The 18,440-nt window shown below is 37.3% G+C and overlaps 1 protein-coding gene and 1 pseudogene across 1 annotated transcript; both read left to right on the top strand.

Moving 5' to 3' along the window:
* Positions 1-423: 423 nt before the first annotated feature.
* Positions 424-521, top strand: LOC116895111 (annotated as a pseudogene).
* Positions 522-801: 280 nt separating this feature from the next.
* On the top strand, positions 802-18,052 carry C2H6orf58 (chromosome 2 C6orf58 homolog). Its single transcript, XM_032895262.1, has 6 exons — positions 802-1,166; positions 4,087-4,173; positions 6,828-7,012; positions 7,832-7,932; positions 16,358-16,596; positions 17,952-18,052. Exons 1-6 carry the CDS (start codon positions 866-868, stop codon positions 18,050-18,052), a joined length of 1,014 nt encoding a protein of 337 aa, XP_032751153.1. The 5' UTR covers positions 802-865.
* The last annotated feature ends 388 nt before the right edge of the window (positions 18,053-18,440 follow it).

The raw sequence follows: 18,440 nt of genomic DNA, 5'->3' as shown, positions 1-18,440 counted from the left end.
AGGAAATTGAATAACATTTGAAATGCAAATAAAAACAATAATAAATAAATAAATAAAGCTTCTACAAAAAATTAATTAGCTGCTTTTATGTTTTTTAATGATGTGACTTTTTTTTAAAGATTTATTTATTTATTTTATATAAGTACACTGTAGTTGTCTTCAGACACACCAGAAGAGGGCATCAGATCTTATTACAGATGGTTGTGAGCCACCATGTGGTTGCTGGGAATCGAACTCAGAACCTCTGGAAGATCAGTCAATGCTCTTAACCGCTGAGCCATCTCTCCAGCCCAGATGTGACTTTTTTAAAATTGGGATAATTTTATATACTCTAAGTATTTTACTTGCAACAGAAAGTTACACCATATCTGTATCACATGTGTTTTTAATATATCTCTAGACATTATTAGAAATATCAGTATTATCGCTTCTCGGCCTTTTGGCTAAGATCAAGTGTAGAAATATCAGTATTTCCACATTGACTTATTCAATTTTTTCCATAAAATATGTAAACACATTTTAATGAGAGGGAAGCATTCTAATTTAATGCCTTTGATAATGTAATTTGTAATCACAATGTACACTGTAAAAGAGCTAGAAGAATTTCTTCATTCACAAATGGCATTATCCAATATCTGACAAGATTCACTTTGTGTTCAGGGTCTGATCCCATGTTCTGTTGATGGACAGGTAGCAAAACTTATCTTTAGTGCTAATCGCCAAGATACAAATTTCTTTTCCATTGGCATTCTGCCTGGAAAATAACATAACTTGCTTATACAGCATGACATAAGAAGGTATCCTGGCTTCCTCCCTCCCTCTCCAATAAAAGCCTGGTCACACCCTTGGTTCCCAGTTTGGCACCATGGCTGTCCTGGCTTCCTGGGTCTGGGTACTGGCTGGCTGCTTCTCTGCAGCTGTAGCAGAGATTTCTAATATCTCATCGCTGTATCCTCCTTTATGGGAAGACAGCCCTGAGCAGATAAGTGACTACAGGATGGAGGATGGGAAGTACGTAATTAACCCTTGGGTATTCACTGACAGGATGGGGATGTACAGAATCTTACTGAATGAGACAGCCACGTATTCTGAAAGATATGGTCCTGAAAATGAACAAAATCTTCTGTGGGGATTGCCTCTGCAGTTTGGCTGGCAGTATGAAACAGGTAAGAAAGACACTTATTCTCCAATGTAATCCTAAGGTATTAGGAAAACAGGATTCTCCCTATCTTATACTACTGTCTAGTTTTATGTCCACTTGACACAGGCTGAAGTCATCTGAGAGGAGGAAATGTCAGTTGAGAAAATGTTTTCATATGACCAGACACTGTGCAAATCTATAGGTCTTTTATTTAATCAGTGATTGATGTGAGCAGGTCCAGCTCATTGTGTGGATATGCTATCCCTGGGCTGGTGGTCCCAGATTCTATAAGAAATCTGGCTGAACGATCAATGAAGAACAAGCCTTCACTCTTCCGAGGTCTCTGCGTCAGATCCTGCTTCTAGGTTCTAGTCTGATTTGAGCTCCTGTCTCGGAGTTCCTCAGTGGACAACAATTCAGGTTAAGTAAGATAACCTTTCTTTTACACATTACTTTTCATCATGGTGTTTTGCTGGGAATGGTGTACCATGATGGACTTCCCACAGCAGGCCAGGATGAAGACATCTCAGAAACCTGTGGCAGCTCCTTGTAAAAAAGGATGGTATCTGGAACCCTGAGAAGCAGGAGACACATTCCTCCAGGGCACCGGCTATCTGGAAAAAGGGACTGCCTGCAATATGCCAGGAGGGAGACATCTCTGTGGCCCTCGGCAGCTCTTTGTAAACAACAGTTGTTCCCATTTCTCCTAACCTTAGCCCCAGACAACAGCTGTAGAGATTTCATCTGTGTAACTGCTTTTCAGTTGGCCTTGGTGTGCATAATTATTCTATTATATCTGACTTCCTAATTCTTTTTCCTTCTACTCTGGAGAATTCTGTGAAACTAAACGTTCCTTGATGTAATGATTCTTAAACAATTAAAAATTGAGACATAGGCATAGCAGAGTCCTAATGGCCCAGGTGCATGCTGTGTGTTCTCATCTTGGAAACAATGCAATAATTGTGCAATGGTAGTTTTGGATTAATGTTTGACTTGCGAAGAAAATTTGAAGAAATTAATACAAAATGAAACAGAGTCAACACTGGGACCCCAAGAAAGGAAAAAGCTACTTAAGTTATGAAGTAAGTTTTGCACAACATTTGAGAGTAATTCCTGGATATGCAAGTATAGAATGCATAAAATGATATATTAATCAAATTTAGTCAAAACACTGGAACTCCATTTTGTGCAATGGGCAGAGACAGAAAGCCAGTAGAACCACTGAGGTAAGGGTTAACTCGATTCTTTCTGACCACTGCCTGGCAGTGCCCATGTCCTTTATCATTAGAGCTTCACTGCTCTGAGCTCTGCAGTGTAATAAGTCAAAAGTTAAAGTTTAAATAATGATAAGTATGTGATTATTATTATTTTGGCCACAGGCCTGGGAATAGGGGAAGCTTGAAACATTGGGGAACAATTGTAATTCTTAATTCTTTGTGGGACGTGGTTATTCTTTTGAATTTGATTTGGTGATTATACAATATTGTTTTTTCTACCTATTTTTGGAGTATCAATAAAAGACTTGGGCAAGAAAAAGGCAAGAGAGCGAGTGGAGAAAGCAAGTGAGGTGTGCATGAGGTGAGTGTAGAGTGAGAGGAGTGTGAGGCGAGGGTATGGAAAGAGTGTGTGTGAGTGAAAGGAGAATGCATGTGGTATGTGTGAGTTGTGTGTAAAGGGTTTATGTGTCAGAGAAGGGAATGCACAAAGGTGTGTAGGAGTGTGGGAGTTCAAGAGAAGAAAAGCAAACAGGAGGAAAGCAGAGTGCATGCAGCCTCTGAGTCAGCTAGCAATTGAGAGAGATGTTGAGGAGAATGAGAGAGAGAGAGAGAGAGAGAGAGAGAGAGAGAGAGAGAGAGAGAGAGAGAGAGAGAGAGAGCTTAAGTATTGAAAAATCACATGTCAGTTTGTACCCAAAAAGTAGTCTGTGTCTTTTTATTACGCACCTTCCAGATATTCTGGCCAAGGTTGGACCCTGACAGTGTTTCCTTACCTCATAGCGACACTATCTAAGACACTCACACATGTTCCTTTGAAAACCGATTCTTTTGTTTCCTTTTTAATTTCCTCATAATATTTCTTCTAATTGTGTAAGTCAGTATCCACAAATTCTTCCCCTGTGGATTTATTGTTACTACCAGACATGCCAATGACACATAGGCATGAAGACCAACCATAACGACACATCCCTTCTCTAATATATTTTCAAAATAGTTACTACACCAATGCTATCTAGACATTCTTTCATGTCCCTATTAACAGACTAGGGATATTCATTAGAAACAGGAGGTGATTCTGTTAACCTGACAGTTTTAATTAAAATTTCCTGATCATAAGTATGAAATTACAAATAAGTAGTGACCACTTTGCTAGTGGTCATCTGTGCCAAGGGATACGTCTCACTCAAGGGATACACTAACACAAGAGTGGTGAGAGTTTTGGAGAAAAGGAGCAACCATTTTCAGATGTTCTGGTGCCTATGTAATAGTCACCATGCAGAAATACTTCTGATAACTTCTCTAACCAGAGATAGAATTCTCACATGTACTGAATAACTTAGTTCCCAACAGTACAGGACAGGTTAAAAGAAAAAGAGAAGGTCATGCACTTTAGGAAATGTAGTCAAAGATTTCATTTGACTTACCCATCTCCTTTTCTCTGTGTAACTATTGCTCCTATGATTTTCAATAGGAGGTAGTGTAGGCAGTAAAGTGTGAAGTTATGTAAGTAAGACTGTCTGTAGCCTATAAACACTAAAAGTCGAAAGTTTGATGTCACTACAAAATAAAAAATAAATTAAGTTGAGAGATAAGAAATAAAATATTTAAAAAGATGGTAAGTAAAATGTAAATAATTGGGAAACTTTTTGTACCTAAATATTAAATGCATGTGTTTAACTGTTATAGATGTGTAAGATAAAAAACACCTGTGTCGTCTCTGTCCTCTAGGTAGATTAGCTGATCCCACTGGAATGACAGACTGTGGCAAAGAACTTGAAGAGAGTCTTTGTGTCTCTGTGAATAGTTGGTGGGCTGGTAGGTTCTCTTCAATAGCAAAATTTGACTTTGTTTTCATACTGTCATGTTTATTGCTATCCTTAAAACATAGTACACTATAACCAACATTCATTATTGACACTCTGGACCAATTTATTAGAAATTCAGCCTCTTGTTTACTATATTAATCCTGCCAATCCATGAACATGGGAGATCTTTCCATCTTCTGAAGTCCTCTTTGATTTCTTTCTTCAGAGACTTGAAGTTCTTGTCATACAGATCTTTCACCTGCTTGGTTAAAGTCACACCAAGGTATTTTATATTATTTGTGACTATTGTGAAGGGTGTTGTTTTCCTAATTTCTTTCTGAGCCTATTTATACTTTCAGTAGAGGAAAACTACTGATTTGTTTGAGTTAATTTTATATCAGTCACTTCACTGGTGTTTATTATGTTTAGTAGTTCTCTGGTGGAACTTTTGGGGTCACTTAAGAATACTGTCATATCATCTGCAAATAGTGATATTTTGACTTCTTCCCATACAATTTGTATCCCTTTGACCTCCTTTTGTTGTCTAATTGCTCTGGCTAGAACTTCAAGAACTATATTGAATAAGTAGGGAGAGAGTGGGCAGCCTTGTCTAGTCCCTGATTTTAGTGGGATTGCTTCAAGTTTCTCTCCATTTAGTTTAATGATAGTTACTGGTTTGCTGTATATGGCTTTTACTATATTTAGGTATGGACCTTGAATTCCTGATCTTTCTAGTGCTTTTATCATGAAGGAGTGTTGAATTTTGTCAAATGCTTTCTCGGCATCTAATGAAATGATCATGTGGTTTTTATCTTTGAGTTTGTTTATATAGTGGATTATGTTGATGGTTTTCCATATATTGAACCATTCCTGCATCCCTGGGATGAAGCCTACTTGATCATGATGGATGATCATTTTGATGTGCTCTTGGATTCGGTTTGTGAGAATTTTATTGAGTATCTTTGCATCAGTATTCATAAGGGAAATTGTTCTGAAGTTCTTTTTCTTTGTTGGGTCTTTTTGTGGTTTAGGTATAAGAGTAACTGTGGCTTCACAGAAGTAATTTGGTAGTGCTCCATCTGTTTCTATTTTGTCAAATAGTTTGGTATGAGGTCTTCTATGAAGGTCTGATAGAATTCTGCACTAAACCCATCTGGTCCTGGGCTCTTTTTGGTTGGGAGACTTTTAATAACTGCTTCTACTTCTTTAGGAGTTATGGGGTTGTTTAGATGGTTTATCTGATCCTGATTTAACTTTGTTATGTACCTTGTATTTGTCTAGAAAATTGTCCATTTCCTCCAGATTTTTCAATTTTATTGAATATAGGCTCTTGTAATAGGATCTGATGATTTTTTTTAATTTCCTCTGATTCTATTGTTATGTCTCCATTTTCATTTCTGATTTTGTTAATATGGATACACTCTCTGTGACCTCTGGTTAATCTGGCTAAGAGTTTATCTATCTTGTTGATTTTCTCAAAGAACCAACTCCTAGTCTTGATTCTTTGTACAGTCCTTTTTGTTTCTAGTTGGTTGATTTCAGCCCTGAGTTTGATTCTTTCCTGCCTTCTACTCCTCTTGGGTGTATTTGCTTCTTTTTGTTCTAGAGGTTTTAGGTGTACTGTCAAGCTGCTAGTGTATGCTCTCTCCTGTTTCTTTTTGGAGGCACTCAGAGCTGTGAGGTTTTTTTTTCTTAGCACTGCTTTCATTTTGTCCCATAAGTTTGGGTATGCTGTGCCTTCATTTTCATTAAATTCTAAAAAGTCTTTAATTTTTCTTTATTTCTTCTTTGACCAAGTTATCATTGAGTAGAGCATTGTTCAATTTTCATGTATATATGGGTTTCCTGTCATTTTTGTTGTCATTGAAGACCAGCCTTATTCCATGGTGATCTGATAGGATGCATGGGATTGTTTCTATCTTCTTGTATCTGTTGAGGCCTGTTTTGTGACCAATTATATGTTCAATTTTGGAGAAGGTACTATGAGGTGCTGAGAAGAAGGTATATTATTTTGTTTTAGGATTAAATGTTCTATAAATATCTCTTAAGTCCATTTGGTTCATAACTTCTGTTAGTTTCTCTATGTCTGTGTTTAATTTCTGTTTCCATGATCTGTCTATTAATGAGAGTGGGGTGTTGAAGTCTCCCACTATTATTGTGTGAGGTACAATGTGTGATTTTAGCTTTAATAAGGTTTGTTTTATGAATGTAGGTGCCCTTGCATTTGGAGCATAGATATTCAGGATTGAGAGTTCATTCATCTTCGTGGATTTTCCTTTGATGAAAATGGAGTGTCCTTCTTTATCTTTTTTGATAACTTTGGTTGATAGTTGATTTTATTTGAGAATTTCTATACTATTATGTTAACAATTTGATAGATTTTGTTTCTTTCCATTTTTATTTAATGCTTTGAAAGAAAATTGTTATACAATCTTTTAAAATTACCATTCTTAAAATATGATGATATGAAACTTCAGTATGTATATATGTACCCATGATTATAGGACTATTAAACTATAAGGTGATTTTCTGCAATAAATTTTAGTTGATAATTTTTATCAACATTTGGGATCTCTAAATATTCCTTCATGAGTTAATGATTCCTAAAATCATGCTATGTCTTTGGCACTGGCTCTGAGTCTAACCAGCCTCCTGTTTTCACAGATGTAAATTATTATCTGAGTGTGTTACCTTTCCTTGCTGCTGTTGATTCTGGAATAACAGGGCTATCTCCAGACCAAATCATGATATCGCCACCACTCAAGGATCAGATGAGGTTTTGTTACAATGTTTCTGACTGTCGATCTGCCCTCCCTAAAACAATGGACAAATGGAGAGACTTTTTTCAGGTTTTTCATTTAAGTTTTATATCACATTCCTCATACACGCCGAGAGAATGCTCATTGTGAAAGTCTTTTGTAAAAGACTGTTTTTATTTGTTTTATTCTATTCTTTATATTAAAATGTAAACTGTATGTAGATATTTTTCTCATACATGATGTAAAAATACAGCACATACCAGAGAAACCCACCATTCTCATTCAGTGCTAACATAGAATTAATCTGTTCTCAGTGCAAGTGAAAAAATACTACGAATGGCAAGCATGCAGACCATTTTTGAAGAGTAAATAGGCATGTGAATAATTGAGACTTTAGGCCACTTGTGACAAGAATTGGGATCAGAGTCTTGTTTTAGATAAGTCTATCATTATTGAGAGTAAATTAATAACCATCCACCTGTAGTTAGAGCTAAATGATGACAAGTTGTTCTGAACAAACCATTTGATAACCAACATGAAATACATTGGTCAAACTTAGAAGAAGCTGAAAGTTAGTGATTTAAATATATATTTCCTAATTTTTAGATTGCTAATTCAACATGTTCTTATTGTTTTGAACATTTTGTAAAAAATGCATTCATGTTGACAGGAAAAAATAACAGTAGCCCTGTCAAGCATAAATGTGGACACTCTATAGATACTTGAAGCTTGTTTCAACACGATGATGTGCTCTACTCAAAGCATTGTTCTTTTATTTGCTGTTAGGCACTAGGTATGGCGTGCAGTAACAGCATTTTCGGTCATGCTGACTATTGCTCACATCTCTGAGACTGGGAGAACTGTGGGAGAGTTGCCCACACAGCACTTATTATTTTCTCTATTCCACAGTACATGCAGTTGCCTTCTAGTGACTTCGATGGCCTCCTGAAGAAGTTATGGGATGCCCATACCTCATCCTTGGAGTATCCCACTCGTGCCTTTGTAGACAGGTAAAAAAATACTTTTGTCTCTGTTTTAGCTTGAGTTTTTCATTGATTTAATAAAAATCATGTCCAAAAGCAACTTAGGAAAGAACGTGTTTGTTTCAGCTTACAAATTATAGTCCATCATCAAGGAAAGGCAGGGCAGGAGCTCAAGCAAGAACCTGGAGGCCAGAACCAGAGCAGAGACGATGGAGTGAAATCACCTGCATAAACTGGCAATTATAAAAATATTTCACAGGACAATCTGATGGATACAACTTCTGAATTAAAATTTCTTCTTCTTCTCACACGTCTAGATTGTTTTCAAGTTGACTAAACTAGTCAGTATAGCCTTATTTGTTTTTTTTTCTTTTAGAATAATCATGGTTTTTAATCTTAATAATAAAAGGCAAGTGTAATTTCTGTTGATTATGACAGTTAAGGACAAATTGAGAATATATTTTGAGTGGAAGAGGAAAAACAATATCTGAGAAACAACTGGGGACACAGCTCAGTTGACTCAACTGCTTGAGCCCTGCCCTGCCTTTCCTTCTATGCAAGCATGGAGACCTGGTTTGGTTTCTAGAACTCATGTGAGAGGCCAGCATCATGGTATGTATTTATCATACTTGCTGGAGGTAAAAACTAGTGGATCCCTGCAACTCACTGGCCAACCTAGCCTTATGGTGTGTGCACTCACTGGGAGACCCCGTTCAAAGGAAACACACAGGTGGACCACACCTGAGGTTGTCCTCTGGCCTCTACATACATGCACACACACACACACACACACACACACACACACACACACACTCACACAGTCACACACACTTACATACATATACATTCTTACACACTTACATATACACAGGTGAATGGATTCATGCATAACATAAAGTCTGAAAAAATTTAATTAACGTTGTGAATGGTCAAGTTCCAATTCTTGTTATAGACTACTTTTCCACATTTAGAGAACTTACATTTTCTATAAAAATGAAACAATGGAAGACTACAACTTTATAAATGTTATTTTTATTTTTATTGTTGCTTTATCTTCATGTATGTTTCTGTGCACTGCTTACGTGCCTGGATCTCATGGAGGACAAACAAAAACATTGCATGGCCTGGGACTGGAAAGATGAAGAGAAGCCTGTGCTCTTAACCATTGAACCACCTTTTTAGGCCTCAGAAAAATACAGCTCTAAGCACAGCAATCATGAGTATTTAAAACATTTAAAGTTTATAGTGATTATGAGCTTTTTCTTTCCAGATATATTTCCCTTTTCTTGTCGTTTTATACAACCAAATGCTTTGCATTTAGGACAGGCTTCAATTACTTAAATGTTCCTCTACATGGAACACCATGACGTTTTTGGTTATTAAATGATTTAACTATTGGGATCCTATCCTTATTTATTATAGAAAATATTGTATTGATTATTGCAATCTACTCTCTGAATTTTGGATCTTTCCCTTGGCCTTTCCTATCATGCTAATAAATCTTAAAAACTATTATTAAAATGTTAAATAAATAACAATTGAGTACTCTTTAATATTAACACTGGTAAAAGAAACCATTAAATTTGTTGAGGTAACATAATTTCAGCTTTATTCCATTTTACTGGCACAGAGTCTGAGTCTTTTTTTTTTAAGATTTATTCATTTATTATATATAAGTACACTGTCGCTGTCTTCAGACACACCAGAAGAGGGCATCAGATCTCATTACAGATGGTTGTGAGCCACCATGTGGTTGCTGGGATTTGAACTCAGGACCTCTGGAAGAGCAGTCGGGGCTCTTAACCACTGAGCCATCTCTCCAGCCCCCCAGAGTCTGAGTCTTATCTGTTCAGTTTGGCACTTAATACCATATAACTACTGAATATAGCATCTAATGCTCACATTCCATGCGACATCCAGATTATCGCTTTTCCCTGCAGGCTCTGCTGCCTCTAGTTCACGTGGCTTCCAAGCTAGATTTAAAAGATTAGATCTACTCGGAGTTTTCTCATATTTGTAAAAGTCAGATGGACCCTAAAATGCTTGAAAGGCTACAGTATATTGATAAGTGTAAATAAATGGAACAGAATATAAACTGTGGGTTCGCTTTCTTTTTAGTGGAAACTATCTTCAGAAGATATAAGTCATAGCTACACACAGTGAACTGAGCATAAAGCACTATTCATATCTCATTCTACTTCACCTTAATTAAAGGATGGCTGAATTCAAGCAAGAACTCTGTGCCCCTCCAGTACACACACACACACACACACACACACACACACACACACACACACACACACAAGTTAACAAAAAAAAGAGTCATGAATTTGGAAGAGTTGGTGCAGGGTATTTAGAAAGGGATGGAGGGAAGAAAGGGAAGTGATGTAATTATATCTATCCTCAGAAATTCAAAGAAATAAATTTAAAAAGCAGAAAACTCATCTCTATTCAAACTATTTTGAAAATGTTATGTCAGAAACTTAGACAGATATTTTACCACTATTTCCTGAATTTATTGAATAACAGCACATTTATATGCCAGGACAATTTTATAGCCTGGTTTTTTTTTTTTTTTGGTTCTTTTTTTTCCGGAGCTGGGGACCGAACCCAGGGCCTTGCGCTTCCTAGGCAAGCGCTCTACCACTGAGCTAAATCCCCAACATGCCAGGACAATTTTGTTCCTGTAATGTACCACGTACTACTAATTTTGCTTGAACCCTGAGGTTAACAACAGTCACAGTCTCTTTAACTTCAATATTAATTACTGATGTTCATTCCAAGATCATTTGTTATCCTTCAGATACACACACACACACACACACACACACACACACACACACACACACACACACACACATATATATATATATATATATATATATATATATATATATATATATATATATATATATATCACTGAAGCTCCTAAAGAATGCAACTGTTTAGCTGGGAGATGTTTGCAGAAGCAGAGCTGGTTCCAATCTTAGGGGGACTCAGGGTGGGGAGAAGGGCAGTCGATTACTTGAGTGGGACATTTCAAGCAGTAAGTGACCTTGCTGAACTGAAATCATGGACAGTCAAGAGTTTAGAGCCTGCCTGTAAATTTCATAATGCACAAGGTATCAGTGGTATTGCCATGCCCTCCCAAGAGCTTTCCTTCCTCATATAGGATCCTGATGTGGTGTTTGTTTGTTTGTTGTTGTTTGGTTTTGTTTTCTGTATTTAACCATTTGGTGGTTTGATGTTTTCAGTAATATTTATACCTAATATTTCTGATATGGCTTTGAGATGCGCATGTGTCTACGTGTTCTTGACCAATGCTGATAAGTCTATCAATGATGATGTTTCGTGTATAACAATATCAGTCTGAGTGCCATGGTTAGGGCTGGTCAGAGGTGATAACTTGCTTCCCAGACAGGATGCAGATTTATTCTGCCTTCAGTTTGACTCAATAGAATACGCTTCAGCTTTGGGAGATGAAATCAGCAATACAGTGCGGGGCAGGGCCTGTCTTCACAACCCTACCCCATCAACACTGCTGCTCACTACTTGTGCACACACTGCTTTCTGTCCTCTCCCTCTCCCTCCATCTTTCTTCTCCTCCTGCCTGAAAAATACAGAGTTCTTTGTTGCGGTTGTTGCTGTTTTATGATGCTTGCCATTGAAGCAACTCAGGGCCGCATGCATCCCTGGCAAGCCCTACCTTGGAGCTGTAACTCCATTCCATGCCTTTTAAAGAATATTTTACCTTGAGATAGTGTCTCACTACAGTGACACAGCCTGCTGTTCTTGATGTCAACCTATACATACCACGGTGTGCACATGAAGTGTTTTCCTTCCTGTAATGCATGTGGTATCATGCTTTAGCTTTAGCTTCTGGAGTAGCCAAGATGACAGTCATCTGCCTACAAGCCATTGAAAGACCCGCAGAGTGGGGAGACCCTCACTCAAGTCTCGGGATGACGCGACCCCCCAAGAACTCACACAAGACCGTCCTTGCTGTAATCACATAGGAACCAGTACACTGGAGTCGAGACTCGTATCCCACGCAGGGGCACAGGAGTTCGACCCCGAGAGGCTGGGAGAAAGGGTATTTAAAGGGAGAAACCACAACCCGAGGGGGCAGGGATGGCGTCATTGGAAAGTGTCGAGAATACCAGTGAAAAATCACAAGGAGGAGCTTCCTATTTCTCAAGATTGTTTAACTTTATGGTCCGCTAGTTCCTGGGAGAAGCTTCCTGCTTCTCAAGGTTGTTCTCTAAGATTTTAATTTAACTTTATGGTCAGCTAGTTCCTGAGAGAAGCTTTCTGTTATCTTTACTAGGTTGGGAATCACATATCTAAGGGCCTTATCTTAAGTCCTTTCATCTAGTTCCTGGGAGAGCAGGCTCAAGAAATGTGACCTTTTACCTACTTACAGGTAGAGGGCAGGGTCTGGAATTTGAGGTATTTAGGGCTTCTTAGGGGTGAGATAGCATTTTTAAACTTCTGACTTCTTAGCTGCATTTTCTTTTTATTCTTTCACCATGCCATTGCTACAGATTTCTTCAGACAGATTTATAGCACTTTCTTTTTTATTTACAGTTTTGGGTATCAGCCTATGAAAACTCTTCGTAGGAAGACATGGTTTGACTTCTGTGATCCTCATGCTATGTGTAACCAATGCTCTCTAGATAGAGTTCTTCAGTGTTCCTCATTGTACTGATGAGTGCGACTTGCATTTTTGTGGTTGCAAGTGTTGCTTACATTGTTGTAGTGTTCTTAAATCAACATCCTTAACTTTATTATGTTTGAAAAGAAATTAGATGACAGAATTGGTAGACAAATCGAGTTTCTGTTCACTTTTTCTAAACAGGGGCTTAAAGTCTCCTAGTTTCTTTTACTTTTCCTGCAGCTGTCTTATAGCTTTGTAAGAAGAATGAAGGAAAGCCAGGAAATACTCATAAGTCAGCTCAACTGAGAGATAGATACACTTTCAGAATTGCATGAAATGTCTTCATGCCAGGTGAGTATGTCTTTACAGCCTGTCTTCCTCCAGCATAAAATTCCTGGGAGAAAAGGTATATCTCTGGGGTCCATTGGTTTACAATTCCTGTTTGAACATCTTTGCTGTTGATACATCCTCTTAGTATCTTATTGTCCTTCGAGTTCATCCTCCTCTATGATTTTTATTTCTTTTTTTATTGGATTTTTTTAATTTACATTTCGAATGTTATCCCATTTCCCAGTTTCCCATCCATAAACCCGTATGCATTCCCCCCTTCGCCCTGCTTTTATGAGGGTACTCCCCTACCCACCCAACCCTTCCTGCCTCCCCACCCTGACATATCTCTACACTGGGGCGTTAAGCCTTGGCAGAACCAAGGACCTCTCCTCCCATTGATGCCCAACAAGGCCACCTCTGCTACATATACAACTGGAGCCATGGGTCTGCCTCTGAATGGTGGTTTAGTCCCTAGAGATCTGATTGGTTGGTATTGTTTTTATGGGGTTGCAAACCACTTCAGCTCCTTCAGTCCTTTCTCTAACTCCTCCATTGGAGACCCTGTTCTCAGTTCAAAGGTTGACTGTGAGCATCCCCCTCTGTATTTGTCATGCTTTGGCAGAGCCTTTCCAGAGACAGCTATTTAGACTCCTACCAGCTTACACTTCTTGGCATCAGCAATATTGTCTGGGTTTGGTGGCTGTATGTATACGGGCTGGATCTCCAGGTGGAGCAGTCTCTGGATGGCCTTTCCTTCAGTCTCTGCTCCAGACTTTGTTTCCATATTTCCTCCTGTCAATATTTTCGTTCCCCTTTCTAAGAAGGACTGAAGTATCCACACTTTGGTCATTCTTCTTCAGCTTCATGTGGTCTGTGGATGGTATCTTGGGTAATCTGAGCTTTTGAGCTAATAATATTCACTTATCAGTGAGTGCATACCATGTGTATTTTTGTGTGTTTGGGTTAACTCACACAGGATGATATTTTCTAGTTTCAGCATTTGCCTATGAATTTCATGAAGTCATTGTTTTTAATAGCTGAGTAGTACTCCATTGTGTAGATGTACCATATTTTCTGTATCCATTCCTCTGTTGAAGGACATCTGGGTTCTTTCCCATTTCTGGCTATTATAAATAAGGCTGCTATGAGCATAGTGGAGCTGTGTCCTTGTAATATGTTGGAGGATATTTTGGGTATATGCCTGGGAGTGGTATAGCTGAGTCGCAGGTAGTACTATGTTAAAATTTCTGAGGAACCTCCAGATTGATTTCCAGAATGGTTGTACCAGCTTGCAATCCCACCAACAATGGAGGAGTGTTCCTCTTTCTGCACATCCTCACCAGCATCTGTTGTCACCTGAGTTTTTTTGATCTCAGTCTTTCTGACTTGTGTGAGGTGAAATCTCAGGGTTGTTTTGATTTGCATTTCCCTGATGACTAAGATGTTGAACATTTCTTTGGGTGCTTCTCAGCCATTCGATATTTCTCAGTTGAGAATTCTTTGTTTAGCTCTGTACTCCACTTTTAATAGGGTTATTTGATTCTCTGGAGTCTAATTTCTTGAGTTCTTTGTATATACTGGATATTAACCCTTAATGTCTATAACTAGTACATTACAGTTCTTGGAACAGACAAGCTTGGACAACCTTCTAAATTTGGTCAAATATTCACTGGTTCCTTGCACAGAATGTTCTTCTAATGAGGTCTGCTTCTAAGTAAATTATTTGCCCAGGTCTGTCCAGGAGTCAAGTACTGGATGTAGTGATCTGTCCTCATCTCTCTGGACTCTCTTTGATTCTCCTCTGTGTCATGGCTTCCCCAGCATTTGTCCTCTTTTTATCTCTTGGAATACCTTGCCTGCTTGGGCTCAGGTTCTGGACAACTGAATAAAGATGTAGTGAAGATGGAAATGTTTGAGACATAAACTTTATTATTTGTTGTCTGAGGGTATAGTTAAATATAGAATATGTGATGTAATTTTTATAGTCTTGGTCACTTCCCCTAATTTTTAAAATTTAAATTTGCTTTGATTCCTCTCCAGCCAACTCTACTTTGTGTAAATGTTCTTTGCTTTGGTTTATTTTCTGCTTCACTTTCTGTTCCAGAGTGTCTTATGACTAAGTGGCTCCCTGTGATGTCTGGCTAACTCAGTTTCCTATTACATTTAAAGACCAGCATTCAGAAAACCAGAGTGCTTGTGGAGGTTTTGTACACTGAACATACCTCTAAGCCTTAGAGTCTGAGGAAATCTTCAAGCTTATTAGCTAAGTTATTATTTGACTGCAGACAGCCTGTGGCCAGCTGTCCTGAACAACAGACATTTTTTCAATCCCCAGTTCAAAGGAGAAGTCAAGACCTGGTTGCTGTAAGTCTCAAAATCAGCTAGCACTATGTTTTGAAAGGACAAAACATTTGTGTTTATATTAAATCAAGGCTTACCTTAGGAAGTTAATTGATATTCACATATATTCTATGAACTTAAATACATTTGACATGTAATAAAGCACGCAGATTTAGGTATTTATTCAGTGGCATGAGCACTTGCAACGGCAAGCATTTGTCAACCTAATGCATGCCTATCACCATTTCTAGAATGTTCCTCATGTCTTTTTCAGTTTTGCTCACCCTGAAAACTTTCTCTTTTTCATTTCTTTCTTTTTTTCTTTTATTTTTTTCTTTTCCTTTTTTTTTTTTAATTTATTTTTGAGTCAGGATTTCTCTGTTGTCCTGGCTGTCCTGGAACTCCCTCCATAGATCAGGCTAGCTTGACAGACGTCCACTTGCCTCTGCCTCCCAAGTGCTAGGATTAAAGGTGTGCACCAGCATATACAGCTCCTAATCTTCCTTTTTTAAAAAGTATGAATCAGATACAGGATAAAGCTCTCAGATTTCAGAAATAACTTTGGGTACATTTGTCTCTTCGCCCAAGGTTAACAATCAGTAACAACTTAATGGCATGATGCACTGTATTCTTTCTTTTCTGTATTATTTGTGTTAAGAAATTAGTAATTCATTAATTTACAAAATGGGTTTCATGTATCCTGACCTGGCAACAGAAAAAAACTTTGACCCCCACTCTTCCTGCTCTGTGTGGCAATTGTGAATTGCTAGCTTCTGGCACTAGACCTTGTTTGTACTTGTTGTTATATGTGCAGATTGTAGTATTTAAACATGTTTTCAACATGTTTACTCCATGGGTTTCACATAAAGTGTGCAAAAGGAATGTCATAAATAGAAAATAAAATATTAAAAAGAAGTGGCTAATTGAACCAAACTTTATAGATTTATATTTTATTTAGCTATCTTTACAACTCCTGAAAGGCAAGCCAAATGGATGGTATTCTCACACTTTCTTTCCAAATAATGCCTGGATTTTATTTTTTGCTAGTGGATGATTTCTGCAAAGTAAGATTTAAGTTCTGAGGAAATAAAACTCAATTGATATTTTTGTCTATTTATCTTTTAGATATGACTTCTATTCTGACCAAGAAGCAAATTTTGGGGAAAACTGGGCTATTGTTGTGTACTATTTAGGGGCAGCTCGTCTTCCTACAACCCTGAATAGATCACACAGCTTTCAGAGGGGTCTGCCTACACGAGTTCTTGATGATACTGACATAACCCCTTTTATTCCTGACTTCACTCCTCTTCAGAACAAAGTCCTGGTAACACTCAAACTCTTTGGTAATACTGACAGACTTTCAGGTAAAAGATTTAAGACTACTGGAAAACAAATCAGAACTATATAGACTAGAAGTATGCATAAACTACTTTAAGTCAATAGACCACCATCCCAGAATGCGTTTAAAATATGTTATCGAGTCTCATGTGTATGTTTTTTTAATTTCCTTAGTAGTAATTACTCTTAATAGATGGGAAAACCATTGACCAACCACTTTTTTAAAAATGTATGATGTGGTCCTTAACTTGAATGCCACACTGAACCCTGACATCTGTAACATGAAGTGAAATATATTTTATATATACACACACATATATGTGTGTGTGTGTGTGTGTGTGTGTGTGTTGGTGTATAGTCATTATTTCATTCAATTTTAATCTCTTCTAGTTCACTCTTAAATCTAAGGAAGACTAATACATTTCCAAAGAAAAATCTGCCATCATTAATGAATTCACTATCCACATGACTCACTACATACTTTTTTTTTTTTTTTTTGGTTCTTTTTTTCGGAGCTGGGGACCAAACCCAAGGCCTTGCGCTTCCTAGGCAAGCGCTCTACCGCTGAGCTAAATCCCCAACCCCACTACATACTTTTAACCCAATACTGATTCATCAAATGCTTTTAATCCAAGGTCAAGGAAGAAAGCCTTTTCTCCATAATGCCAAAAGCAGAGTGAAAAGCTGGCTTCATTAACTAAAGTGTTTGAAAATTTCTATGTCATCCTCATTTTACACTTGTACCCTAGGACCTTGAGATAAACTAAACATATATGCTATTCCTATTATGTAAAGGGAAATTTTTGAGCCTCTAAATTATAAATAAAAGAAATTAGACGTAAGTTTATTAGCTTCAATTCTGTAAAAAACTTTTGTAATAGAATATCAGATCTACCAAATACATTTGTGCCCCAGTGCACATGATGTCTCTTCTCTTGGTTGTAGTGTGATACTGTCAGCAGGGCACTTACCCTCAATGAAGAGTAGCTCAGCTGTCAGTTTGTGGATAACATTTGGGAGATTTATATTAAAATCATTTTCTAATAGACATATAGTATTTTCTTTAAGGAATTTATTATGATTATGTTGATTGTTGTTATGAGCTTTGACATCACAAGGTCAGTCCATGTATACCTAATTTCATCATTTATGACACAGCCACTTAGAAAACATGATACTAAACTTTCAGTTTAGATATTGCAAATTGATTATATTATCAGTGAATCAAATATTCTTTGTGTACTGATGATTTAATTGTAACTAATAGAAAGCAAATTAAATACATATGACCAAGGAATATTACCTTGGTAAGAAGTAAGAAAGTAAGAAATGTTTAAAGGGGTTGACAAGCACTTATATATTTTTTTTTAATCTTTTTTAGGATCATTATCTTTGACTATATGGGAAAGTCTCATGAGTACAAAATTTGCAAGGGGATTATTTCTAAAAGCCTTTGAAGAGTTCCTGGGAACATCTCCTTAAGACATAAAATTTTAGTGAATTGTGAACGGCTGCCTTTCATCACAAGCGATTAAAAATGATGAATATGATCACAATGATCTAGACCTATGAACTGGGTTTTTTGCCTAATTGGGTTCATTTTTTACAATTTTTGCAGAAATATTGCAGATGTATTCCTAGTATTGAATTTAAATTAATTTTGTACAATAGCTCACCAATTTTAAATCCTTTAATAGTTAATCTTAAGGTATAAAGGTACTGGTCAATAACAATGAAATCACAAAGAAATCATTAAACTGATATTAACTTTGTATGACCGTTTCGATTTTTAAATATAGAATGATATATCTTACTGATGTTTAACCCAAATCCAGAACATTTTGAAATCCAATACTGACATTCAACTTAA

The sequence above is a fragment of the Rattus rattus genome, chromosome 2 (assembly GCF_011064425.1).
Source record: "Rattus rattus isolate New Zealand chromosome 2, Rrattus_CSIRO_v1, whole genome shotgun sequence".
NCBI lineage: Eukaryota > Metazoa > Chordata > Mammalia > Rodentia > Muridae > Rattus > Rattus rattus.
Note: the sequence above shows the minus strand (reverse complement) of the source record. Positions and strands in the feature narration are given on the sequence as shown.